The sequence below is a fragment of the Sarcophilus harrisii genome, chromosome 6, assembly GCF_902635505.1.
Source record: "Sarcophilus harrisii chromosome 6, mSarHar1.11, whole genome shotgun sequence".
NCBI lineage: Eukaryota > Metazoa > Chordata > Mammalia > Dasyuromorphia > Dasyuridae > Sarcophilus > Sarcophilus harrisii.
The window spans coordinates 159,227,222-159,255,143 of NC_045431.1; the positions used below are offsets into that span (position 1 = coordinate 159,227,222).

Here is a 27,922-nt window from a genome sequence, read left to right on the forward strand (position 1 = left end):
AAAAGTAGGATTCCATTTCTTTCTGAGCAACAAGAGAACTGTTTGGTTCTGCACACATATATCGTATCTAGGATATACTGTGACATATTTAACATGTATAGGACTGCTTGCCATCTGGGGGAGGGGAAAAATCAGAACAGAAGTGAGTGCAAAGGATAATGTTGTAAAAAAGTATCCTGGCATGGGTTCTGTCAATAAAAAATTATTTAAAAAAAAGAAAAGAAAAGTAATATTCACAGTCATGAGCTTCTGAGTAGTATACAATCTTTGGCTCCTTTGGATCACTTATTTTCCTGCTCCTAAGGAGCACTGAGGAGGGCACTGAGCCCCTTCCTGCTCAGTGTATTCTTCATCATCCTCATCTATTCCCATCTTTTACACTAAGATCAGAGTGTCCAAGTTTATCTTTATCCACAAATACCTAGAACTAGCTTTCTAGAGTCATTGTTTTCACTCTCATTCACTTCTCAAGTTCTAAAAAAATTTTTCTTCAAGAATCTCTTTTTTGCATTTTGTTTTTATATTGCCTTAGTTTCCGGTGTGACCTTCATATATCCCTTCCTGCCCCTATATAACGAAGTTATCCCTTTTAACAAAGAATAAAAAATGAATTAGGAAAAGTAATTCAGCAAAACTAGCCAACACAGCAGCTTAGTTTGACAGTGTTTTCAATGCTCCAATGCAAAGTTTCCACCTTTTCAAAGATGCATTTCCTCATTTTTTTTTTAGATTATATAGGTTATGTCCAATTTAAAAACTTCATCTCATGTCTTTTTCTGCCCAGGTCCTGCTCGACTTTCCTACAATTTTTTAAAATTAAGTTTTATTTTTGCAATTGTCAAGCAATTAGTCCGTACAACTTTTAAAAATTAAATTGCATGTTTTGCAATTGTCAAGCAGTTAGTCCTTGAAATTGTCAAGCACTTAGTCAGTGCAGTTTAAAAAAAGTTTCCCCCCAACTGTCAAGCGTTTAGTCCGTGAGAGTTTTGACGCTGCTAAACAAGCTAAGGAGGGCAAAGGCTGGGTGTTTTTTCCTTTTCCGCCTCTCCAGCCCTATTTCTTGACCATAACAGCCGCTTAATTAATTCTCTTTGATTTTGAATCTTAGCGCCATTAGATCTTTTCTCTTCTCTCGGGATAATACGCTAAGTGCTTCTCCGCCCCGCATCCCCTTCTCCGCCTATCTCCTCCCCTTTTCTCCCCTACCGCGAGAAATTCAGTGCCTAAGAATATGCGCTCCAGAGGAAAGGGAAATTTGGCCTTCGGGACATACCGTAGACCGCGAATGACGAAAAGAAAGATGGCGCCTCCCACCGACCATCCACGTGCTTTTTCCGGGTCTGAGCTGACTACCACCAGTTGCCGGAAGTGAAGCTTTGGGCCCCGCTTCGTGAAGAGTTCATTTGGGGTCTGAGAGCGAGTGGAACTGATCTTACCGGCCGTCGCCATGTCTGGGAGAAACAACAACAAGCTGCCCAGCAATCTGCCTCAGTTGCAGAACCTGATCAAGCGGGACCCCACGGCCTACGTAGAGGAGGTGGGTGGGGAGACCGGGTGCCTGGGGCCTCGGGGAGGGGGGCGGGGGAAAGAAGGGAGGACCCCTGGTTTCCTCTCGGAGAAAGAAGCTTCATCCTTAGCTTGTGCCTCCCTCCCCCTGTTTAGACGGCCGCGGCATCACGTAACTAGCGTGTATCTAATGTGCATCGGGCGCCGGGGATAAGGACACAAACTACGAAAGAGCCCCAGCACTAAGTAAACTTAGGGGAGAAGAGAACTAGAGCTGGGGGGAAACTCAGGCAGCTTTTTTTTTTTAACTCCCCTTGTGTCACAGATGAGGAAACTGAGGCCCAGGGTGGTTAAATTACTTTCCCAGAGTCATCGATATATAAACTTCCTATGCACTCCATCTCAGACTCTCATCCCCGATAAAAAAGTAAATACAATCTAATTTATAATATATTTAACATCTACTGGTCATCCTGCCATCTGGGGGAGGGGGTGGGGGGGTAAGAGGTGAAAAATTGGAACAAGAGGTTTGGCAATTGTCAATGCTGTAAAGTTACCCATGCATATAACCTGTAAATAAAAGGCTATTAAATTAAAAAAAAAAAAAAAAAGTAAACACAGTAGTCAACAGGTGTTAAATACCTACTTTGTGCCAGGCACTATGCTAAGCTCTGGGAAAGGGGGACACAAAGTAGCAACATTTTCCAATCTTTAGTACTCCAGTCTTTATGTTGTCTTGCCCGTGAAAAGCAATTAATTTTTTTTTCTTAATCTAATTTCATATAGCCGAGGCTATCTAAAAAAGAAGCAATAATAACTCCTCTGTAGTCTAGGCTTTTGCTTATTTTCTCAGGATTAATTAATCTATTTTATTGGCATTTCCCTTCCCCCCCACTCTCACTTTGCATTTTGATCCTGTTTCACTGTGGGTTTAAATCACCTTTGAAGCTCAATTTCCTAACACTAATAATAATAACTTCTTGAAGTGTCCTCTTTTAAAACCTCTCTGTAATTTTCCTTAGAGTAATGTGCATTCTTGAAAACCACAGAATTTGACAACCAACAAGAGAGCCATGACATATTAATGGCATAAACATTGCACGCTCAGCTGACAGATAACTAATTAAAAATGGGGAAACTAGCTCAGTTTGGTCAAAATCCAATGTTCTCACTCAGTCCAGTGTCCACAGAAACATGCAATTGACCACAAAACAAAACTATATAAAAACTCTTACATGTCACAAAGCAATCTGCATAATGCTGTAAATTTTTTAAAATGTAAAACCAGAAAATCCTAAAAATAAACACCTACCCCCAAAACCTAAGGCCTAGAGAGGTTAGATGATTTTACGGAGTTCATGTAGCTGATAAGTGGTAGCTGTGAGAAACAATACTGATGCTATGACTTCCAAAACAGTGTTCGTTCTAATATGTTACAGCTTTGTCCCATGATGACAATTTACTTCCATTTCTATTGACCTTCATACTCCTGGAGAAGAAGGTAGGGCTGGTGACTTTGCACTGGCTACCCTCACTTAAATCCAGCTGCCTCTCATATCATGACATCATCTCCCTGATGTCATGGTCCCTGAGAACAAAGGAGAACCAACAACACGACAAAATAAGATGTTTCTGAACCAAAATGCCCTTGGGACAATGAAGATTTGCTGAACATAATTAAGATACATCCTCAATTAAATTTCTAGTCATGAAAAAATGATTCAAATCACTACTGATCAGAGAGACGCAAATTAAGACTAGTCTGAGATACCACTACACTCTTGTCAGATTGGCTAGAATGACAGAAAGATAATGAGGAATGTTGGAGGGGATATGGGAAAACTAGGACACTGATAGATTGTTGGTGGAGTTGTGACTACATCCAACCATTCTGGAGAGCAATTTGGAACTATGCTCAAAAAGTTATCAAACTGTGCATACCCTTTGATCTAGCAGTGTTACTACTGGGCTTATATCCCAAAGAAATCTTAAAGAAGGGAAAGGGGCCTGTATGTGCCAGAATGTTTGTGGCAGCCCTGTTTGTAGTGGCAAGAAACTGGAAACTGAGTGGATGCCCATTAATTGGAGAATGGCTGAATGAATTAGGTTTTTTTTTTAATGTTATAGAATATTATTTTTCTGTAAGAAATGATCAGCAGGATGATTTCAGAAAGGTCTGAAGAGACTTACATGAACTGATGCTGAGTGAAATGAGCAAAATCAGGAGATCATTATACATGGCAACAACAAGACTGACTATACAATGATCAATTCTGATGGACGTGGCTCTATTCAACAATGACATGACTCAAACCAATTCCAAAGTTTTGTGATGGAAAGAGCCATCTGTATCCAAATAGAGACCATGGGGACTGAATGGGGATCACAATATAGTAATTTCACTTTTTTTTGTTGTTGTTTGCTTATTTGTTTTTTTCTTTTTCATTTTTTTCCCTTTTGATCTGATTTTTCTTGAGCAGCATGATAAATGTGGAAATGTGTGTGTGTGTGGCGGGAGGCAACATCCTCAGAATTAGAATTGTTCCAAATGGAAGAAGCTGATTGGGAAGTGACAGAAAAAAGACAAGTGACCATTTGCTGGTTTTTGTGATACCTACCTGTGATTTTTTTTGTTCATATGAGGGTTGGGTTCTGTCCTCTACGGTATTATATTTCTGAGAATCTGGGCTCTGAACTGAATAGACATCATTCTTGTTTTGAGTGAATGGAGGAATTGGTGATTATTAATAATAATAATGGCTAGTGTATATGTAGTGCTTTATAAATACTGTCTTGATTCTCACGAGTCTGGGAGATGGGTGCTGTTATTATCCCCAATTTACAATTGAGAGAATTAAGGCAGATGTAATTAATTTAACTGCAAAAAATAGTTAGGTTGGGCAGCTAGATGGTGCAATGAATAGAGTGCTGGACCTGGAATCAGGAACACGAGTCTTCCTGACAGTTGTGTGATCTGGGCAAGTCACTTAACCCTGTTTGCCTTAGTTTCCTTATCTATAAAATGACCTAGAGAAGAAAACCAGTATGGGAAATTAAAAAAATAAAATTAATAAAAAAAATTTTTTAAACCCCCTATATGGGAACACAAAGTGTTAGACGTGAGCTAAACAACTGTACAACTACAAAGTGATTAGATTTGGCCAGATTTTATATATATTTGTGATAGAATTTGTGGTAGACTCCAGGTCTAGTTCTTTCTCCATGGAGCCACCAGATCCACTTATAAGCTTTGCCGTGTGTTGGATTGGTTTGTACTAAAAGCCAAGATGACCTGATTTTTGCTATTTTTGGGGTCTGTGGTCTTTTATCCTTTATACCTCACTTTTTAAATTTGGAAATTAGGATTAGTAATACCTGCCCTGCCATTTCACTTGATTAATTGTGAGGATCAAATAAAATACTTGGTATAAGCTTGTTGAAAATTAAAGTGCTAACAGCTTCTTGGTAGTTCACACTTAGGATCTCGGTTCTTTGGGAGTTCAGGGCCAGTGAGTGAATAACACTTTTACTTTTTCAGCCTTGGGAGATAAGCTAGGTTTTAAAACAGACAAACAGGAAGAAAAAAAAACACACCATGTTACAATTCTATAAGATTGCAGTATGGTGATTATGTTTTTAGGGTGTTGATTAAAACATGATTGCAGGAAAACAGCTTTGTAAAATGAATCAAGGCTGCCATTGAGAGCAGCTGGTGAGAGAAAACTTTATAGAAACATTGAAGAAATTTCGGAGGAGAATTGGAACAAATGCAGTGTTTGGGGTTTTTTAAAGCATTGATTCATTATGGCCCTAAAATCATTGTCAATTACTTACTCATAAAATGATCAAGTTGGATATGGACATGTGAAAGGCTAGTGGGGGTTTTAAAAAATATTTTCTTTTTCTTCCCAGACCTTTCCCTCTTTGTGTGTGTGTATGTGTGTGTGTGTGTGTGTATGTATGTATACACTCATAAGTCGTACCTAAACACTGACTTATTCCAACCCAACTCACCTTATTGTTTTACGGTTTGTACATGTTTAAAGATATCCCATCTTTTCTCTTCCCTCTTCATAACTTGATCTTTGGCTGCAACAGTTTTGTTCAGAAATAACAATGCTTTAAACATTTTTAAGTGCCGTGGATTTTGAAAATGACACTGTACCTATCCTGATGAAGGAATTTGTGAAGGGACATGATATTTTTCTGCTGTTCTCTAGTGTGTTTTCAATAAAGAAACCCTCTAGTATGGATAAAGCCAATATCCTAGAGACATTGTGGTTTATTGAATATTTTGTGATTATCAGTGGAATCCTCAGGTACTGGCCTATGTCTTTCACTCATTGTACAACTTTCACTCATACATGCCCTCTATTAAGTCTTTCGGGTCACTTTTTGTGGGTGAGTCAGTATTAGCAATATACTGCAAATTACTTATTTTCACCATTTCTTTCCATTGCCTTTTGGGTCACTTGTAATTTTTTTCTTTTTCTGAAATTGTGATATATATCTGCTGAGTGTGTTAGGAGGTGCATATGTGAAGTGAGATATATGAGGTGAGAGACAGAGGGAAATAGAGAAGGAAGAAAGGAGGAAGAGAGAGGAGAGGTGGGATTGGGTCTGGGAAGGCTCCATCAGAAAGTGGAACTTGAGGTGGATTTTGAAGGTGGTGACTAACCTTCTAGGTTCAGGAAGTAACATGGAAAACTTCTTGGGGGCAGGAGAAGGGATGGCTCAAGTACAGTGATGGCAAGTAATCTCATTTGGCAAGTGTGGTGTTTGAGCTTTGCTTCGTAGATAGTAGAGGGCCGTGGAGGGGTTTGAGGAGTGACATAAGCAGAAGTGCAGGAAAGAGTCCCCAGGCAGCAGTTTGAAAAATGAATTAATTGTCCTGGAAAGAAGAATTCTTCTTAGAAGGGTCTTAGAAGCTAGTCTGGACCAACAGAAGTCAGGTCTGTATTGGAGCGCTGTCAGTTGGGAGAGTGGTGAAGAGGCTCAGTAATGAAGAGGAGGGAAAAGTCCAAAATAACACGAAGGTTTCAGACTGGATGAGTGGTGGTACCCTTGACGTATATAATGAAGTCCACATGGAGGAGCAAACTGAATTGTGCTTTTTGGATGTAAATGCTTAAAAAGGAAGTGACAATTACTGCAAATGAGTGTGTCTTCTCAAGAGGGCATGCCAGAATATCCCCTGGCCTTCTGTGACTGTAGGGAATCAGAGGACTCCCTCAGGTATTATATCACTAGGTGTATTCCAGCAAGGTGTTTGATAAATTGTCTCCTGAATAGTCTGAGGGATAAGATGGAGATGTGTGGGCTGGATGAGAGTATGTGTTCAAATGGTTTTAAGCTGGGTGTCTATGAAGATGTGTATTTTGTTTTGAAACATTTTGATAATTGTATCAGATAATTTCCTTTGCAATCCTATGTATTTCATTTTATTCATTTAAGACCATTATTTTCATAAAAGCCCTAGGTTTCAGTAGACTGTTAAAGAAGTTCATAACATTAAAAAAAAAGAATAACATATTTAGTATTTGTATAGTGCTTTAATATTTGTTTAGAACTTCTGGACTATATAAATTCTTAACTGGTTGAAGGCCTGAACCCAAAGAGAAGCAATTAATGGATTATTTTTGTCTTCAAGAAAGTTTACAAATTGCTAAGAATTCTAAGAAAATGTTCTATTATATTGCTTATATAAACTTTGTGAAGACTACATATGTAAAAACTTTAAAGACTCAAAACAGAATGTGGAGTCATTTCATGAGTCTATATATTATCTTTCTACAGTTTATGCAGCAGTATAATCACTACAAGTCCCATGTGGAAATTTTCAAATTACAACCAAATAAACCCAGCAAAGAACTGGCTGAATTGGTGATGTTCTTGGCTCAGGTAAGATGATGCCCCTTGAAGACACACTTGTGGTGTCTCTTAGGAATATCTAGCCCACCAAATGTTTTTTTCCTATTCATGGCTTCAAAATTGTGCCAGGAGCTGGATTTGCACTTAAAAATGATATACTTAATAATTTCAGTTGTTGCTTGATAACAGGAATGAAGAAAGGGAAGGGAAGGGAGACTCGTGAATGCTTGCCCTTGCCATAGCAACACAATGACCCTTCATTTGCTTCAAGCAACTTTGAGATGCCCCAATTTTAGAATTCTTGGACATTCTAGTGTTTCCCTTCCTCTTTTTGGTAGTGGTATGAAAATCTAGTTCTCTGACCTCAGAAGATAGTCTTGTAGAGATGGCTTATCCAATAAGAACTCTGGTCAATCTGAGGTACCAGCCAGAGAGTGGTCTTTATTGGCTGGCACAAGATTGACTGATGGGTGATAAGATTTTTTGTTTGAGCAGTTAAGGTCATTTGCTGAATTGTAGAAAGATTATGAGTACTTCATCTGCCAAAAGTTGAATTTATCAACTTGGAAGTATTAGATGATGAAGTGCTGAAAGAGATGAGGAAGGAAGTTGTAGGAAAAGGAATAAGTTTGGACACAAAAGATAGCTGTAAATCATATTTTGGGAGGGGGAAAAAAAACCAAGTAGAGAGCAAGGGGATTGACTTTTCTGTTGATGTTTTTGCAAAACAGCTTTAAGACCTTCCATCACACTCATCTAAGATTCAGAAGAGTCTTTGCTTTATTACAGGTGGGTCACTGTTATCCAGAACACCTGGTTGACTTCCCCCAGCAGCTGAAGGAACTTCTTTCTTACAACCACACAGTTTTGGATGCGGGTCTTCGAATGGTGAGATCATCAGGGCTTGAATTAATAAAGTTATATTCTATTTCTTCTTGGGATTTTTAACGTAATCCGAACTCCCTAAAATGGGTAATGCCCCTGTTGACTTTAATACTGAGGGTAGGAGGAGGCTTTGTAGGAGTTTGTAGCAGAAAAAGCAGCTCCTTTTAAATCTCAGAAAAAATGGTTTTGTACCTTCAGAATACTTTCCATTTTATCAGAACTCTATTCCCCTCTCTCTCAGCAGCTAGTTTAGATCATGTCCATCTGATGCAGATTCTTTCACCTTCCTTTATCAGTCTCTTGTCAAGTGCCATGGATTTTGTTCCTGCTGGCACACTTGTACTTGTCTCCATTATTCAGGCCCTTATGCCTTTCACTAAGACTATTGCAATAACTTCCCAATGGATTTTCTTGCCTCTGTTTGTTCCATAGTGAAAACCTTATTAGAATATCTATCCTAAAGCTCAGCTTTACTCAAAGATCCTCAAGGACCACCCGCCTGTTGCTTGCAGAGCAGTGTCAGCTGGCTGCTTGTCCAGTCCCTGCTGGAGACTTGCTCTTCGGTCTTTTCCCTTGGAACCTAGCCCTGAGCCTAGCAATGTCATAGGGTCTTGGACTGAATTTGAATGCAAGTGTCAAAATAGAATTTGTTTTTCTCTCTTTTCTTAGACATTTTGCAAAGCTTTGATGTTGCTGAGAAACAGGAATCTCATCAATCCAACCAGTTTATTAGAACTCTTCTTTGAACTTCTGCGTTGCCATGATAAGCTTCTGCGAAAGGTGGGAGCAGGATGATTGATTTTCCCTTGGAATAAATTGTAAACTAATAATAACTGACATTTATGAAATGCTTTGAGTTTGGTTTGTATTCTTTAAATGAGTATTATTTTCCCCTTTCATATAATTAATATGGGGCAACTAGTGGTGCAGTGGGCTTTTGAGTGCCAGGCCTGGAGTCAGAAGCCTCATCTTCCTGAGTTCAAATCTGGCCTCAGATTTACTACCTGTGTGACCCTGGGCAGGTCCCTTAATTCTGTTTGCTTCAGTTTCTTCATCTGTAAAATGAGCTAGAGGAGAAAATGGCAAGCCAGCCCCATATCTTTTCCAAGAAAACCCTGAGTGGAGTCATAAGGTCAGGCACAAAACAATCCCAAAATAATAATTAATGTCAGGGGGAAGTAGATGATATCCTTGAGTCATTCAACATGCTTATGATTGAATGTATTGAAAAAAAAATCATATCTTGTTAAGGCCTCTAAATGGGATTTTTTTTCTTTCCTTAGACTTTGTATACTCATATTGTGACCGATATCAAGAACATCAATGCCAAACACAAGAACAACAAAGTGAACGTCGTGAGTATCCTGCTTTTGACTTTCTCCTAAACCCGGGGCTACTGGTCCGTCTTGACGCTTTGGGCTTCTCTTTCCATTCAAGGTGCTGCAGAACTTCATGTACACCATGTTAAGAGACAGCAATGCTACCGCTGCCAAGATCTCTCTGGATGTGATGATTGAACTGTACAGGAGGAACATCTGGTGAGGAGAAAATGTCTTACAAATCAAGTCCCCCAGTGCCCCTGAAGTACTCCCACCGAATGTGTGGAGAGGTTCACTTCTTTCTTGATTTCGGGCTCTTTCCCACTGCTTTGATTGAAACATTAAGTGGAAACTAAATAAAATCTCAATGAACATCATAATTTATGACTAAAAACTGTCATAGAATAATAAACCTTAGACAAGGAGCTTTCTAAGAGTGTCCAGGGAACTGGTCCCAGGTGCTGGATATTCCCTCAGTGCTGTGCTTTTTTTCTTCAAGCACTGACCTCTAAATACTTCAATTTAAATTTCTTTTTACACACACACACACACACACACACACACGCATACATACACACAAAATCTTGTTCTCTTTGATCAGTTTGTGGCATGCCACTCTGTGCAGAGGAGAGAAAGAGTTCAGTGAAAAATTTCTTTGTGGTTTTTGACATAAAATATTTTCTTACAGGAATGATACCAAAACTGTCAATGTGATCACAACTGCATGCTTTTCTAAAGTCACCAAGGTGAGACTCTATGTGAAACTCTGCAGGAAATTCTGATGGGTTTTTGTTTCACCTCCTTTCTATCCAGAGAGTGTTTTTAATATATGGGGTGCTTTCATAGAGAGAGGGGAGCTTTCAACTAATACATTTATTTCTTCAACTAACTATTTTCTATCTTCCTTCCCATTTGGGAAAAAAAAAATAGAACAGAACCCTTATAACAAATAATCATAAAAAAGCAAGACAAATTCCTACATTGGCCATGTAAAAAAAGTATACATCTCAGCCTGCACCCTGAGTGAAGAAGTACTTTGTGATGAGTCCTTTGGAATCATATCTTGTTTTGATCAAAGTGCTTAGGTCTTTCAAAGTTATTTGTCTTTCTTTTTCTTTTTCCTTTTGCTGAGGCAATTGGGGTTAAGTGACTGATTTAAGTGAGGGAGGGCTGGGCCAGGTCACCTGCCTCACCTTCCCCTCCAGAGCCATGGGGGGGCGGGGGGGGGGGCAGATACAGATAAGGATAACTGGAGATGGTCCTGGATGCAGGGGGACACCTCAGCCTTTTTAAGCTAAGGTCTAAGTTTGACTGAAGTCAAGGGATGTCCTTTCAAGAATGAAGGGCAAACAGCAACAACAATAGTGGCATATGAGCCTAAGCACTGTATGAGCCCCTAGTATTGGGGCAGCTATATGGCGCAGTAGATAGAGCACCAGCCCTGATGTCAGGAGGGTGTGAGTTCAAATCTGGCCTCAGACACTTATTAGCTGTGTGACCCTTCAGACAAAGAAAAATATTATCAGTAAACTAGTACACTTTCTCTTGACAACATGTTTGTTGTATTACCTTTATAATTGAAACCATAATAATAAGTTTTATGTAGCTCTTTAAGGCTTACAGAATTCTTTATAAATATTTTATCTCATTTTAAACTCAACCACCCTGGAAAATAGGTATTATTAATATCCTCATTTTATAGAAGAGGAAAGTGAAATAAGCAGTGGTTAACTGACTTGCTCAGGATTACCCAGCTCGTGTCTGAGGCTTCCTTAAGCCAGATCCGGCCCTCTCCATGTGCCATGTAGCTGCCCTGAACATCCAAAAGAGTTCTCTTTTAGAAGGAGAATATATGTACCAGGGCTTTTTCTGAAAATGGGGGTAAGCTTCCAAATGAAAGTGACTTCTTTTAGTTTCTTCTTCTCTGCTGATTATAATGGCATGTGCTCTAAGACCATTTTGTTCTAAATTTGATTTTTTACATATTATCAGGAAATAGGAGGAGAACTTGTGTCCTTGAGAGTTTGGGTGAAAGCCAGATTTGGTGGGGAAAGTGTGATCTATATCACATGATTACATGAGTACTATGTGTCCTGAAAGAAAGTCCCATAGTGGGTTAGTTATTAAGTAAACAAGGATTAGTCATACATAGAAGCCTAATTTGTGGATTAGACATTTCAATCATTTTTGTCTTTAAGTATTTCTTTACCTTTAGGAAGTAAATTAATTTGGCCTGACATAAGAAGTGGGAAAATGACATTCCATCCCTTCTTTGTAGAGATGGAATGCTACAGAGGTAGACGGTTGCTCATGTACTTCTGACTCACTTGATGGCTTGGTTAGTTTTGCTGTGTTAGTTCTTCTGTTTTTCATTCTGTTATAAGAGATCTCAAGCTGGTAGGACAAGGGAGTAAGGAGTACATGTGGAAGTGAAAATGTAGAAACTAAAGATAACACTAAGTTTTTTAAAAGTTAATTGGAATTTTGCTGAAGTGCTATTGCTACTGTTATTCCTATAGTTGTTACTTCCTTGATTTTTCCCATTTTTGTTTGCTGTTTACGGGACTTTCTCAGATGTGCTTCCCTTTTTCTTTGCTCTTCAGATACTAGTTGCTGGTTTAAAATTTTTTCTTGGTAAAGATGAAGATGAGAAGCAAGACAGTGACTCAGAATCTGAGGTCTGTTGGTTTCTTTTTTTACTTTTGAGGTGTATTCTGCAGAATCTATAACTCCTCCTTGGAGGTCCATGCCTGAACATAATTTCTCAAAATACCTTGATCTGAAAAAAGCCCAGTCTTAGTTATACTTAGGTACTAAATAAAACCTTTCCACTGGTGTGAGTGACATTCAGCTTCAAAAGAATGCCCATCATCAGTGTGTTTGGGGCTATTGAACAGCTTTGTATTAGAACCTTTTTTACAGAGTTGTCCTTTAACTTTGGTAGTATATTTAGAATATTTTATTTGTATCAAATAATTGTTTGTTTGTTTTTCATCAATAAAGCTAGACTACTTTGGTTATTTTGGGGTATGGAAACTAGTTTATGGCCACAATTCTAAGGAATGTTGTTATGTTGGCTGCATCAAGTAAGTTAAAGAAATAGTATATAATCTGATAGCTTTGGAAGGAAATTTGATTGGAGGGTGAATTAGAGAAGAGGAGACAGTAATTGCTTCTGTAGAAATTTTTCTTGCTCTGAATTTTACACTGGCCATTTTTTTCTTTAGGACGATGGGCCCACAGCAAGAGATTTGCTTGTTAAATATGGCACAGGAAAGAAAACGTCCAAGCACAAAAAGAAATTGGAAAAGGCCATGAAAGTCTTGAGAGTAAGACCAACTCGGGGGGATGGGAAAAGTGACATTTATGTATGTTGGGAGTGATGTAAAAGGAGCATCTCAGAGTTTGGGGAAAATCTTTGTTACAGAACGTTTGTTTAAAAAAAAAAGATATAAAAAAAATATAAAATATTTAGTGGAAAAAAAAACATATTGGTATAAGACAGCTTTGAACTTTTCTGATAAATGAAAATGATTCTACTACAGCAAATACTGTGACTTCATTCAAGTAAGCCTTCCATTCTTCTTGGGCCAAGAAGACCTGTGTTTCTAATTTAGGAGAAACAGAGGATACTCTCATTCATTTAGTTGGTCTAGTCAATTTTCAGTTGTGTCTGACTCTTTATGACTCCATTTAAGGATTTCCTGGAAAAGGTAGTGGAGTGGTTTGTCATCTTTTTCTCTGCAGGCAAACAGTATTAAGTGACTTGCCCAGGGATCAAGATTTGAACTCGGGAAGATGAGTCTTCCTGTTTGCAGGCCTAGTCCCCTATCTGGCTGCTCCAGGTTGTCTAATACAAGACAACACATCATCAGTTGTTTCCATTTTGTTTTCTGTGCACATTTCAGACCACTCCCTGTGATACATAATATATCTTGCTTTTAAAAATTATCAACATAACCATCAAGAAGAAGATATAAATGAGAACAACATCAAAAATTTTGTATAAAACCACAAACCTGTTGTTTACAGTTTGCTTTGTGTGTGAACCTAAATCATCAACAAATGTGAAATCTTTTATTAGATACTGTGGGATTATGTACAATTTTTGAAAACTATATCTGTGTATATAGGTATAAAATTATATTTATATAAGAGTGTGTGTTGTCTGTGTACACACACACACACACACACACACAGTGTGTACTTATGTACAATCTGGTTTTTTTTAAAGGTAGATATAGTTAAAAGAGTGTATATTAACTTTTAAGTTAGTAATGTAATTGCCCCATTTGTTTCCATGTCTCCTAACACCCTCCCACTCTCCAGGTGTATTTTTCTCAGGGTAGTTAGGGAATTAAACTTCACAATGTTCTTTCTTGGTGTCTAAAGTCTGTCACGCTCCGGATTTGCCTTAGCAGGGGGTAGGCTATCCAAGACTCTGCATTTTCAAAGTCTTAGCAGAGTGGAGCTTTCTGTAACTTTTTAGGGTTGGTTTGAAGGAGTGGGTGATTTGGAATTTCGCATCATGTGGTGATTTACCTATGTCATGACTAGCATGACTTCTGCAGTAACATTGATATCAGATGAATTTGTGGGGCTAAATATCATTCTTTTTTCTTTCAGAAACAAAAAAAGAAGAAGAAGCCTGAGGTGTTTAATTTCTCAGCCATTCATTTGATTCATGATCCCCAAGGTATTTAATATAATGCCTTCAAGATCTGTTACTGTTCTTGGCTGGTGGAAACTATCAGGCCCATCTCATGAAACTCGGATGGCAGGCAGTTTCTCTGCCATGTGCATTCCCTGTGTAGCTATGGATGGATATCCATAAACGGATCATAGATCAATCAGTTTTTTGCTTTGCATGTTAAAGCCTCTACTTCTGAAATCACTTGACTTGGGTTGGACTTTTCTTCCTCTGGATTTCATTTTTATTTTTTCAGATACTATAAGCATACAGATAGGTGATTCTGGGTCATTACATGTTACTCCATTTTCCCAAGTTCTAAAGTCACGATTTGACTCTTGAATGCATGTGAACCATTGTCTTGAACCTCTGTCCCCTTGCCTCATTCAGTCCTGATAAGTGGCCACAATGCCCAGCAGGAGTCACTTCTCTGGTTCTCTGTCTTACAGATTTTGCTGAGAAGCTTCTGAAGCAGCTGGAGAATTCTAAGGAGAGATTTGAAGTCAAGATGATGCTCATGGACCTCATCTCCAGATTAGTGGGAATTCATGAGGTTTGAAGCATTTTGTAGCCTTTTTTTTTTTTTTTTTTAAATAAGATAATGAAATGGGTTTGGGATTTCAGTAGCTTCAGATGGAAAGGATACTGGAGGATTATTTTTAATGATGGGAGCCTAGATCCAGCTCCCACAGTGCTCCCATGAGGATCACTCCAGTTTCAGATCACAGAACCTCAGATTTAGAGCCAGAAGGAGGAATCTTATCCTGTTTCCTCTTACGGATTAGGAAATGGAGACCATGAATTTGAAATTACTTTGGGTCATACAGAGTGAGGGTTTGAATCCTCTTCACAATCCCATCCCCCTACTTTATGCCATTGATTCTGGAAGGAGACCAGGGGAAGCTTGACCTTTAATCAAGCACCAGGCACCAAGCAGCAGCCAAGGACACCAGCACGAAGATATGGATCAGAATTTCCTGCTTAGTCCCCGGGGTTATTTTGGGAAGCAAGGATATTGAGGCATTTCTTTATAGCTGTAATTTCTGGAGACCCAGGAGAATAACAGAACAGAGATAGAAGTTTGGAGGGCTGACCTTCAATCTCCCCGTGCTTTGCCCTCAGTACAGCCTTCCTTGCCAGACACAGGGTCTAGTGTTGCCTGATGGGGAATCGATCTTATTGCTTTCAATAATGCATTCCAGTCATCAGCATCAGTCATGCTTTTAGGAAGATTGGAATTTGAGAATACTAAGGTGTATAAACTGGTGCGTTTGCTTTTTTTTAATCCATAAAGCAAAGGACGTAGAGTAGGATGAGCATTTTTATTTCCAAGTAAAGTTATAATTTCTGTGTGTCTGTTGGTGTGCCTGGCCTATCCAGCATTAAGGGTATTGACATGAAGTACAATCTCTTTCTCCACAGCTCTTTCTTTTTAATTTCTATCCCTTTATACAACGGTTCCTCCAACCCCATCAGAGAGGTAAGCCACTGTCCTCTTTGTCTCCTTGGTCTTGGGACTTTATTAGAAGAACTATTTAAACCCTGTTTTGAATGCATTGATTAGAAGTGAAATTCTCTAGAACAGAAGACAGGATTATAGGATTCAGAGCTGAGTGTGACCTCAGAGATCATCTTATTGATTATGGCTCAGGTGAGCAAATTTGGTCCTAAAAGTAGTTTATTGATTTGCTCCAGGTGATAGCTGTTATAAAAGCAGAGACAGGATAGAGAAAATGGCTTTATTCTTTTGTGTGGTTTCCCAGCAGGCACGGTCATCTTGACAATAATCTGCAGAATCAGTTAGTTCCTATAATAAGAAGTCCTTTTATAAGACTATGATGGAAAAGGAGAAAGGGGGCTGGGGATGATGAAGATTAAAGAGTATTTATTAAGCACATGTGACACACCAGGCAATGGGCTAAGCTCTGGACATAGAAGTAAAAGCAAGGCAGTCCTTGCCTTCAGAGAGAGAGCTTACATTCTAACGGAGAAAGGTCTTCTCAGTACATAAAGAGGAGCTGGAAATGAGGAAGGGAAGGGAAAACGGGGAATTTTGGAGTCTGAACCCCACCAAGGTAAGACCAAAGGTCATCTGGCAGAGCAAGAAGAACCAAGGTGGAGTCCAAATTTCCAGTAGGATAAATAGGGCCATGGTGAGGAGATGAATTATATTTGCATGAGTTATCTGTTTGTCTGGTCTGAGTGACAATTCATCTCATGATTTAGGGAACTCCCAGTATGGACATTCCCTCCACTGGTCCAGATCCCCGTATGTCTTTCTATGTACTCAGACAGTAGCTTGGGGCACCCAGTCCTTACCCAGGGCCTCATAGTCAGTGTGCTGGAGGCAGGAGCAGCCACGGAGCGCCTGTGTAACACATAACCGGGGGCCTCTCTGTGCCTTTCAACCCTGGAAGCAGAACGAGAAAGAGATTTCTCCATTTTTGTGTCCTCCGTCGGACCTCCCTGAGCTTGCCACATGCGTCTGTCTTGGAGTCCCTCATAGATGAGAGTTTCTGCAACGCAGGGCGAGTTGGGGAAGAGAAAGGGGACATCGGTGGTCTTACGTAGCATGTGCTTAATGAGAGCCCTTGATGGATGGATAGGTTACTACAAAGGAGCCAGCCCCCCTTTGAACTAGGCCAGTCCTGAGCCCCATCTGGTTTTCAAGTACATGTGCATGAGGGCTGTAAGAACCATGTGGTTCTGGAACATTGTGGTGGTGGTCTGAGGCCTTGGTAAAATGGTGTAGTTCAGTAAAAATGTGCGTGTAAATAGCCCTTTCCACTGTCTTGATGTTTCAGAAGTGACAAAGATTCTTCTCTTTGCTGCCCAAGCAGCCCATCATCTTGTACCCCCTGAGGTGAGTGTGACCTTTGTGACCTTTTCTGGTCTGGGGTTAACAGAGACTGTTGTCCCTGTTAGTTAGAAGCTCCAGGATAGTTTTAGTTTATTGCTTTGTAATGGTAGAGAAGGCAGCTAAGGGGCCTGTCCTAGAATCAGGAAGATGAGTTCAAATCTGACTTCAGACTCCCTGGGTGAGCCTAGGTAAGTCACTTCTTCCTGTTGGCCAGAGAAGGAAATGGCAAACCATGCCAGTATCTCTGCTGAGAAAACCTCACAAGTGGGGTCACGTAGACTCAGACATGACTGAATGATTTAAAAAGTAGAAAATAGAGGACCGTAGATGAAGAGCTGGAAGGGACTTTACAACTCCCTTATTATGTACATAAGGAAACCGAGGCACAGAGCACTTCAGTGGTTTGCCCAGACACCCATAGCCAGTAGAAGTCTGAGGCAGGATTTGAACTCATCTTCTATCTCCAAGTTCATTTTGTTTCAGTTGAAAAGTAGCCTCAAAGCTTAGAGCAGGAAATGACCTTTAAATTATCTAGAATAACTTTGGTTGTAGATTTTGCTGAGTTGTAGAGGTAGAATGATTTACTTTAAGTCAGGTTAGTGGCAGAACTGGCCCCGGGACCGAGTCTCCTCATCAGTCCATCCATCCTTCCATCCAGTACCACTTCCAGGGGTCATTTAGATGTTCAACCTTGGCTGAAAGCCAGCTATCTGCCCAAACAAGGAATGGTTCAGGCTGCTTCCTACAGGAGCAGAGGGAAGGTGTCCCAGGAATTCTTTTGGGGTGGGGGTTACTGAGAAGTTGGATTTCCCTTTGTAGTTGAAAGTGGCGGTGGTTTGTCAGTCTGAGCCCTGCTAGAACCCCACACTGACGGACAGTAAGTGATCCCAGTGGTCTTTGTTGTCCCTCGTGGGTCCCGGGAGGACTAACTACGAATCCGGAGGTCGAGCTGGTTTTCCTCTGGCCGTGATGATTTGTGTGTTGACACTTTCCAACCATTGCTGTGCAGATCATCGAGTCCTTGCTAATGACTGTGGCCAACAACTTTGTCACCGACAAGAACTCGGGGGAGGTTATGACAGTCGGGTAAGTAGCCAGTGCTGGTGGGATATTACCCTGTTACACAAGTGTCTGAGGATAAGGTCTCTGTGGACATGACCCGGTGTACTTTAGCTCCCCAAGATTGTCTTTAAATATTCAGTATCACTGACCCAGTCTTTTTAAGAGGAATTGCTACTTCGCTTGGGGTTGTCCTTTTTGGGAGTTGTGAGTGTTTAGAGCCAGCTATTTTTATTTTACCTTGGTCTGGCTCCCTCCTTTCCTGTGGAACTCTGGGTAAATGGTTCTGAGAGCCACAAATTGGACCTTTCTGGCCTCCAAGTTAATGACTCTGTATTAAATGTCTATTTTTGTAAGGATTTGGAGGAGTTGCCATCATAGCTAAAGCATTCTCGAGGCTAGAGATGAAACAGCAAGTTTGGGCTGCCTGCGGTGGGAGGACATGAGTGGAAGTAAAGCAGATAAAACTAGACCCGGAATTGGGAGCTCCAGATTAGATGCCAGGTTGCCAAAGTTTTTTAAATAGAAGAGTAACATGGTTGTGACAGCTAGGGGACGCCATAGTGCACTGAGCATAGAGTCAGGAAGGCTCATCTTCCTGAGTTCAAATCCAGCCTCAGACACTTACAGCTGTGTGACCCTGGGCAAGTCACCTGACCCTGTCTGCCTCGGTTTCCTCATCTGTAAAATGAGTCGGAGAAGGGAGTGGCCAACCGTGCCAGTGTCTTTGCCAAGAAAACCCCAAAAGGGGTCAGACACAACTGAACAACAGCAGTGACAGGGTCAGACCTAAACTAGAGGAAGGTTATTTTGGCAGCTATGTGGAGTGGAGGCCAGACACAGGAAGATCAATTAAGAGTCCATGATGCACGTGATGGAAGAGAATGGGATGGGCAGGAGGGATGTCGGGGGCTGGGAGGAGAGGGAAAGCAGAGATCAAAGATAATTGAAGCAATGTGAACCCACAACATGAGAAAGTTTGATTACCTCCATAGGAATGAGAGACTTAGAGAAGGGCTAGGTATGGAGGGGGAGGCACTGAGTTTGGCCCTCTCAGATCTGAGCTGCCCACCGGATTCCAGGCGGCAGGTGCCGCAGGCTGTTGGGGATGTGGGATGGCGTTAGGGAGGCAGGAGGAATCTAGATCTTCCACCTCTGCTCAGCCACCCACTATCCCAGTCATAGTCTAAATTGTACGTGACTAGGAATTCCTTCTAGGAGATCTGGAGATGGGAATAGTCCCACCTGCCCAAGAATCTATGGGGGTTCATCTAAACCTTGCTACCCATTTGTCCCTATAAACCAATCACTGCATATTTTTCTTCCTTCTTTAGGATTAATGCTATAAAAGAGATAACAGCTCGATGCCCTCTGGCTATGACTGAAGATCTTCTCCAAGATCTAGCTCAATACAAATCTCATAAAGACAAGAGTAAGTTGATTATTATTTTCTATGCACTATATACCATGCCAAGTTGCCCATTTCTTCTTGAATACAAGGTGGTTCTTGCTGATATTTTGGGCTTATTTGAAATAGTGGAGGGTTTTTTTTTAGCTTTTTATTTTCAAAATATATGCACATTTTCAATATTCACCCTTGCAAAACCTTGTTTCCCAAATTTTTCTCTCTTTGCTTCCCCCCACTCCTCCCTTAGACAGCAACTAATCCAATTTATGTTAAACATATGAAATAATGTTTTTGACACTTTTTGACACTAATAGCAAGTGCTAGCTATTATCATTATTATTTGCTGATGCATGGAATCTTTGATGCTGTAGATGTGATGATGTCTGCTAGAACCTTGATTCAGCTCTTCCGAAGTCTAAATCCACAAATGTTGCAGAAAAAATTCAGAGTGAGTAATCCCCATGGGCATCAGTTTTTGTTTTTGTTTTTCTGATAGTTATGAATTCTGAAGTGGTGTTGAAAGTTGCATTTGAATTTTACTGTGCATGGAAAAAATATGTGTTGTGTGCCTTTCCTACTCTGGGAATACATCCAAAAAAAGAAAATTAAGGATTAAGAAAAAAGGAAACTATATTAGATGTTATCTAATTCATCTTTTAGTTGACATGTGCCCTTGGGAGTTGGGGGGAAGAAACTGTGACTTGTTTCTTTGAAGCTCTGTGCTGCTGGGAAACTGGGGTCAGGCAATTCATTGACCTCATGAGCACCTTGAATTCTCCTTAGTCCAGTTCAACAGCTGTACTTCCCGAGACATGATCCTTGTCTTTATGTTCCTTGTAGCCTAGAGGAGGGGTATAAAATAATAAATATATTAGAGATACAAAGCATTATCCAGTAAGGGACCATCATAATTCTCTTGGGGGTCGGGAATGTTTGTGATGATGGTGATATCTGACCTGGACTTCAAAGGTTGACCAGAAATTTAATGGGGCAGCAGTGATGGAGTATCGGGGTAGGGAGGTGGAAAAGTCTAGGGTGAACCTAGAGCACAGTGTGTACTTTGGTGTGTGTGGAGCACAGGGCATATGCCAGGAAGTAGCTGGAGAGAAGACTGGCAAGGGAGGAGTGCCCCACTTTGTGTGTAGCAGCCCAAATGCCTGCCCACCTAGTTTGAGTCAGCGGGAGAGCCAGCCTTGGTGTTAGAAAGACCCTCTGCAGCTTTGGTCACTGTCAGGCCCCTTCTCCTAGATCCTTTCTCCTCTGGATTTTCCTGACTACAAAAAACCTCCTTACTCTCCTTATCTTGGTCTTCATCTATCTCAGGTTCAATAACTAGTTGTCGCCCGTAGGCCCCATGTCCTCTTCTCTTTTCTCTTTATATTTCAGTTATCATCTATATAGATGATTCTCAAATCTATTTATTCTGCCATTTTCTCTTCCCCTCTCACATCACCAACTGCCTTTTGGAAACTTCAGTTGAAAGCCACTGGCTATCTCAAACATACCATGTCCCAGAATAAAAACTCATTGTTTCCCCCCAACCTCTCCCCTCATCCGGTCTATATTGTCATGAGTCCTGTCCTACTCCTTGTTACTTTAGAACATATCATCCTTTTAGCTCCTTAGTCATTTGCCAGATCTCGTAATTGCTTCTCAGTCTCTCATGTTATACCCTTTCTCTCCATTAACACAGCCGCTATCCAGAGCCGGCATATTAACCACCCCCCGTCTTTTGAACTGTGACATCAGCCTTCTCCCCCCACCTTCCTTCTCCACTCCCTCCTCTATTCAGCTGTCACAGAGAGTGTCCTCAAGCACAGGTCTATTGTTACACTCCTTTATCTGTAAGATGACACACCAACTCCTGTTTGTTCTTTAAAGCTGGGAAGAGACTAGTTTTCCCAGTGGTTAGAGCACTGGGCTTAGAATTCAGATCCAGCCCTTAGATACACACTTTCCTGAATTCAGATTCAGCCTCAGACATTTACTAGCTATGTCCTTGGTCTACCTCAGTTTTCTCATCTATAAAATGGGGGTTATAGTAATAGCACGTATCTCTGAGAGTTGTTATGAGGATCAAATGAGATTTTTCTGTAATAATTGTAAAGCCCTCCACATGGTGGGTCACCATCCATAACTTGTTTTCTAACCTTGAGAGCACCCCAAAGGCTTTGTCTCGGGCCTTCTTCACTTTCTGCATCCTCTCAGTGATTTCATCAGCTCCCCTGAGTTCAGTTATACAAATGACACCCTGATCCAGCCTCAGGCTCCTGAGCTCTAATCCCATGTCACCAGCCACCTAAATAGGCACTCACCTACATAAACAGCCATCCAGATTTCTTGGAGGCATCTTACTTAGCGTGTCCAAAGCAGACAAAACCTGTTCCTCTTTGTCACATCTGGCCTTGGATATCACTATTCTTCGAGCCATCACCAAAGTTTGCAACCTCAGAGGGATTCTCTTTCATTTGCCATATCCAGTCATTTGCTACCTCTGTAGCAAGGGTTCACCGGCCTGGTAAAGTCGCCTTCTCACTGAGCCCCTTTCTTCCAGGCTCCTTTCACTGAAGTCCTATCCCTGAAGCACAGGTGTCTCTTTGCTGCTCAGAGGTATCAGTGGCTTCCTTTTACCTTCAAGATAAAATCTAAAATCTTGTCATTTAGCAGCCTTTACCTGCAGGCTGTAACCTCCTGTTTTTCTAAGTGTCTTATACAGTACTCCCCTTCACTTTTCCACCCACTTCTGCCTTTTAGGCTTCTTAGCTTCCTTTAAAGCTCAGCTCAGGTTGTTGTTGTCTAGTCATTTCACTCTTGTCCAACTCTTGGTGTCTCCCTACGGGGTTTCCTCTGGTCTTTCTAACTCCAGGCCCAATATTCCATCCATTGTGCTCCCCCATTTACCCCCTCAGCTCAGCTGCCCCTCCTAGAGGAGATCGCTTCTGATTTCTGCTGTCCCCAAAACTATCTGGTGTTTTACTTGCTACTCGCTGTATGTTTGCTCTCCTGTGCACATGTTGTCTTCCCCAGGGCATTGTAAGCACGTTGAGCTTATAAATTAATAAATGCTTAGTCATTGCTTAATGATTGTTATATATTTTAGGGCAAACCCACAGAGGCTTCGGTGGAAGCAAGGATTCAAGAATATGGTGAATTAGATGCTAAAGATTACATTCCAGGGGCTGAAGTTCTTGATGTTGAGAAAGAGGAAGAGGATGAAGAGGATGATGATGGTCAGTGACTTCATTGTTAGTTGGTTTCAGAAATCACTTGTGATATCTTTGTAATGAGTTGCACTCGGGACCCTTGTACACGTCACAGTCTCATGGATTTAGAGTTGGCACCTCAGAGGTTGAGTCTAGTCCACCTCCTTTTATGTATGAGAAAACTGAAACAGAGAGAGATCAAGTGATCGAGGATCCCACAGCCATTAAGGGACTGAGCTGGGATATGAACCCAGTTCTTCCTACTTCCAACCCCATGCCCTCGCCCTCCTAAAGGAAGTGTGTCTGGATTATGGGGAGACGGTCCTTTCACAGGCTTGCTTTTCTGTAAAGTAGAGATAATGGCAACCTCTACCCTCAAATTAGGTAGCATTTGGAAAGAATTTTGTGAACCTTAAAGCCCTGTACGCACAGCAGCTGTTACTGTTGCATTTATATACGAGGCCCTTTTGTATCAAGAACTATTCATTTGTTTATTCATCCAACATTCCATGAGATTGACACCTGGAAGATGCCTTACCTGTCACCTGACTACATGTCTTCAGGAGGAAGTGAGGCGAGGGGGTCAGAGTCAGAGCCAGGGTCCAGACTCAGTCCCCTACAGTCATCTCGCTCTGCGCCCCCCCTTCCCCCCCCCCCCCCTCCGACACGTGCTGGCTAGGGGGCCTTGGCCTGGGCCCTGTGGCCTGAGAGAGGTGGGCCTCTCTCCATATTGTCTCCAAGGAGGCGGAGGCATTGTGCCCATGGGAGACCCCACACACATCAGCCTAGGACAAGAGGGGCTTCTGGACTGGGGGGCTCCCCAAGGCGGCAGCTTAGGCTCTGCCCTAGAGGGTAAAGCGCTTTCTCAGGTCTGATGTCCATAACCAGCGCTGTTGTATTAGGTGGGAGGCAGAACTGTGGGTCCTGGGGCTGCCAGGGGCATCGCCCCGCGAGTCACTGCCCTCCTTCCCCTGCCGAGCGCTTCCTCTCCCTCCTTAACCTTGATAGCCTTTTGGGGTGACGCTTGCTCCTCTCCCCACAGATGGCTGGGAGAGCGCCAGCCTCAGTGACGAGGACGAGGACGGCGAATGGATCCAGGTGCACCATTCCTCGGATGAAGAGCAGCAGGAAATAGTAGGTCTTCCCCCTGCCTCCGGGTCTTATAAGTTACGTGGGGAGCTCTGTTTTGCTGGGTCGGGCAGGGCAGAAATCGGGCATGGATGGTCAGGCCGCCATTTGTGTTGGCGAGCCTGCGCGGGTTCCAGGTATTGCCCATTTTAACATGTCTGTCTGTCTGCCTGTCCATCCACCTGCCTGTCTGGCTGTCTGCAAGGCGGAGAAGCTGAAGAGCGTGCCGGTGGAGGAGCGAAAGGCTAAGGCGGCCGCAGTCAGCACCAGCCGGGTTCTGACCCAAGAAGACTTCCAGAAAATCCGCCTTGCCCAGCTGAGGAAAGAGATGGACGCTGCCCCAGGGAAGTCCCAGAAGAGGAAGAACTTTGACATCGACAGCGAGGAGGAGGAGAGGTAGGACATGGCCCAAGACGGGGCCCCCGAGGGGGAGGCAGCGTTCCCGGCGGCCACATTTTCACGCACCTTTTTCACGGGGTGTATTTTTTTCCTGCAGAGGGGAGTTGCTTTCCCTGAGGGACATCGAACATCTCCACAAAAAACCCAAGTCTGACAAAGAGACGAGACTGGCGACTGCAATGGTGAGGGGTCCGCCGCTTTTGTAGCGGGAAGCAGTTTGTGAAAGCCCTCAGAGGCGGGGGCCCCGGGGGGAGGCGGGGGCCCCGGGGGGAGGTGGGGGACCCCAGGGAGGGGAGGCGGGAGCCCCAGAGGGGGGGGGAGTCAGACTCACATGCTCTGGGCCCCTGGCAGGGCCTGGCTCTTGGTTACGCTTCTGTGTGAGGAGAACATTGCACTGCATGGCCTCAGAGGCCCCGTTGGGCTCGGGTCTGTGGCTCAGCAGGGCTGGCAGAAATCACAGCCCATGGCATTCTATTGTAGATTATCATAGATATATGAAGAAGCATTTGTTCAGCACTTGCTGTTACTGTGTTAAGTGCTGAGATTTAGGTCGCTATAAAGTACTTTGCGTATATTAGCTATCTGCTTCTCACAACAGCACTTGTGAAGTAGGTGTGTACTGTGTTATACCCATTTTAAAGATTAAGATACTGAGGCAGACACAAGTCATGTGCCCAGGGATATACAGCTAGCAAACGTCTGAGGCAGGTTTGCATTCAGGTCTTCCTGACTTCATGTCCATAGCTTGGTCCGCTGTTCCTCCCACTACCCCCTCCCCTCCAACTCCTCATGTTTGTTATCTCTGACTGTGTGGGAAAACAAGCTAAATATGGCAAAGAGTGTGAAATTAATAGGAAAAGAGAAGAGGGATCTGTCATTTATTTATTTATTTTCTCTGAGGCAATTGGGGTTAAGTGACCTGCCCAGGGTCACACAGCTAGGAAGTGTTAAGTGTCTGACGGCAAATTTGAATTCAGGTCCTCCTGACTTCAGGGATGGTGCTCTGTCCACTGCACTACCTAGGGGCCCTGAGGGATCTGTTAAAAGAAAAATTATTTTGTATTTTTTTGTATTAATAGGCAGGGAAGACAGACAGAAAAGAATTTATGAAGAAAAAGACCAAACTGAACCCTTATGCTAGTTCTACAAACAAAGAAAAGAAAAAACTGAAGAATTTCATGATGATGAGGTACAGCCATGACGTCCGATCCAAAACGAAGCGCTCCTTCAGAGACAAGCAGGTGAGCTGGAGCCCGAGCCTGGGGGGCCGGTGTGTCCGTCCCCGTGCGTCAGCAAATGCCGTTTTACAGCCCAGTGCAGCTGCGGGACCAGTGAAGAGGGAAGTTCGGGGTCTGGTTCTCTGGGACACTGTGATCTCTGACCTCCCTTTCTGCCCCGAGGATTCTGGGAGGGGGAAAGGCGGTCATCCCTCCCTTGGCTGTTAGAAGGCAGTGCCCGGAGGAGGGGTTCCCGTCCGGCCACAGTTGCCCACGGGTACGGGCGGGTTTTGGTAAACAGCTGGGTGACTCACTAGAAATGTCCTAGAAACTCTGCCTGGGCTTCTAAAGAAGGAAGCTTAGTTGGTGATGAGGGCGTGTAGCTGCTGTGGGATGGAGTGAGGGGGAACTGGGAGTTTGGGTATTGGAAGAAATGTCCTTCTGTGTGGGTGACCCCACGGGTGAGGAGAGAAAGATGGAGAGCCTGGCATGTTGAGGGAAGGAGGACAGTGTCCCAGGGACTGGGCTGGCCGAGGGCCTTGCCCGGGGAAGGATCTGGCCTCATCTCAGCATTAGAACCTGTGAAAAGGCCACTTCCCCAGGAAGCACAATGAGCCCCCATTTCCATGTGGCATCTTGGGAGCTACTTACCAAGTGCCTTTGCCGCTTTCTAACTACTTTATGCAGATTTCCCTAGGGAGAATTCAGTAATAATATGATTGCATCATAGTGGGATCTAAAAAAGAGAGGTGACATACTTGACTAACTTTAATCTTTTTTTAATCTTCCAGTTGGCTCTTCGAGATGCACTTTTGAAAAAGAAGAAAAAACTAATGAAATAACCATCACCCATGGGTGACAAGTGCCATCTTTGCAGTATTGCTTTGGACTAGCAAGGGATTCTTGTTGAGATTAGCAGGAACGGGAGCTCAGTTTGTTGGAAGATGTAGGCTCACAGAGCCTCCAAGCTGGGAGAGACCTCAGGAGTCATCTGTCCAACCTAGATCCTACCCAGAAGGAGTCTCTGCCCTAACAGTCATCCTGAGAACTGGTCACTGCTTAAGGAACATCAAGGACAGGATGCCCTTATTGATTGTACAAAATGTTTCATTAGTTAAAAGTATTTTTATTTTGGAGAGAGAAAATTGCTGATATCTATAAAAATTTATAGAATAGAAATAAATTATTTTTCCAGTGGACATCTATTTTATTGGTCAGTCCAGAACTGTATGGCATAGATGACAATGCAGATGTAAGCCCTAACTTAATAAACCACATTGTGTTAGCCCAATGAATGACTGACCTAAAAAATTTGTTCAAACTACTATTCATGTCAAAGGGTTGAATATTTTTTTAATGTGTGTAAAAAAAGAATTGGTAAACATCTTGCATAAAAAAATAAACTGAATTGTATATAACAGTTTTGAATTTCTCTGGTTTGCTTCAGTTGAGTACCTACTTTATTGAGAAAGGGAATTCCCCCCCCCCCCCACATCCATTTAAAAAATATATTTTCATTGATATCGTTTATTTTTGCATTGCCTGGATTTCCTTCTGTATTCTTCCCAGTCCCAGAGAGACAGCCCTTACAACAGTTTTTTTTTAAAAGGAAGAAGAGAAAAATTCAACAAAATTGTCCATATATTGAAAAACCTGACATCTGTGCAATATTCCATGCCTGTGGACATGCAAAGGAGTAAGGGGAGGTGTCTTCTCTTGAATGGTAGCTAAAGGAAAACCATGGCATCTGGTGTCTGCATCCTTCCCTAATAAGTGTGTATTGATTGGGAAAGAATGTTTTGGAAAGGCCTTCAGAAATCAGCTAAGTTTCCCACGTATCTGACCAAGAATCTTTTCTGCAGCATTGCTGCTGCCCAGCAGCCATCTTGCACCTATCCCAAGACTAGCCAGAGGAAAAAGCAGCCCAGTGAGCCACTTCTAATATTTTTCTCACAAACTTTGTCAAATGCTGTGTTGAAATTTGGTTCTGCTTTTGTCTACACCAACCAAAAAGTTCTTTACTTTTCATGTGTCACGAATCCAGCTTTTGGTAATCTGGTAAAACCTTTGGACCCAATCTCTGGAAAAATAAGTAATTGAAGAAAATGCTAAATTTCAGTTAGAAGTTAGTGAAAATAAAGGTGTAATTTTGTTTCCATCCCAAGTTTGCGGGCCTTGGGAAGCTGATCCAATGTAAGAATTCCTGATGTACAGCATTCCTCTAAACCAAAGCTTCTTAAATTGTGGATTGTAACTCCATATGGGGTCTTCCTAAGTGAACTCAAAAAATTTGACACAGTAAAAAATATCAAATATTCAGGCAAGATTTAATTCTTTATGTAAAAATAAGCATATCCATCTCAGTATGCAGATTTGC

At 42.0% G+C, this 27,922-nt stretch overlaps 1 protein-coding gene across 1 annotated transcript; it reads left to right on the plus strand.

Annotated features, from left to right (window-relative positions):
- The first annotated feature begins 1,273 nt into the window (after positions 1–1,273).
- Positions 1,274–27,922, plus strand: SDAD1 (SDA1 domain containing 1). The gene is made up of 22 exons (XM_003774523.4): positions 1,274–1,537; positions 7,303–7,407; positions 8,167–8,265; positions 8,932–9,042; positions 9,546–9,617; positions 9,700–9,800; positions 10,270–10,327; positions 12,185–12,259; positions 12,809–12,910; positions 14,208–14,277; positions 14,721–14,824; positions 15,694–15,751; positions 17,076–17,134; positions 18,141–18,217; positions 19,525–19,622; positions 19,970–20,046; positions 22,699–22,828; positions 23,844–23,935; positions 24,135–24,325; positions 24,426–24,510; positions 25,408–25,569; positions 26,337–27,922. Exons 1-22 carry the CDS (start codon positions 1,448–1,450, stop codon positions 26,385–26,387), a joined length of 2,067 nt encoding a protein of 688 aa, XP_003774571.1. The 5' UTR covers positions 1,274–1,447; the 3' UTR covers positions 26,388–27,922.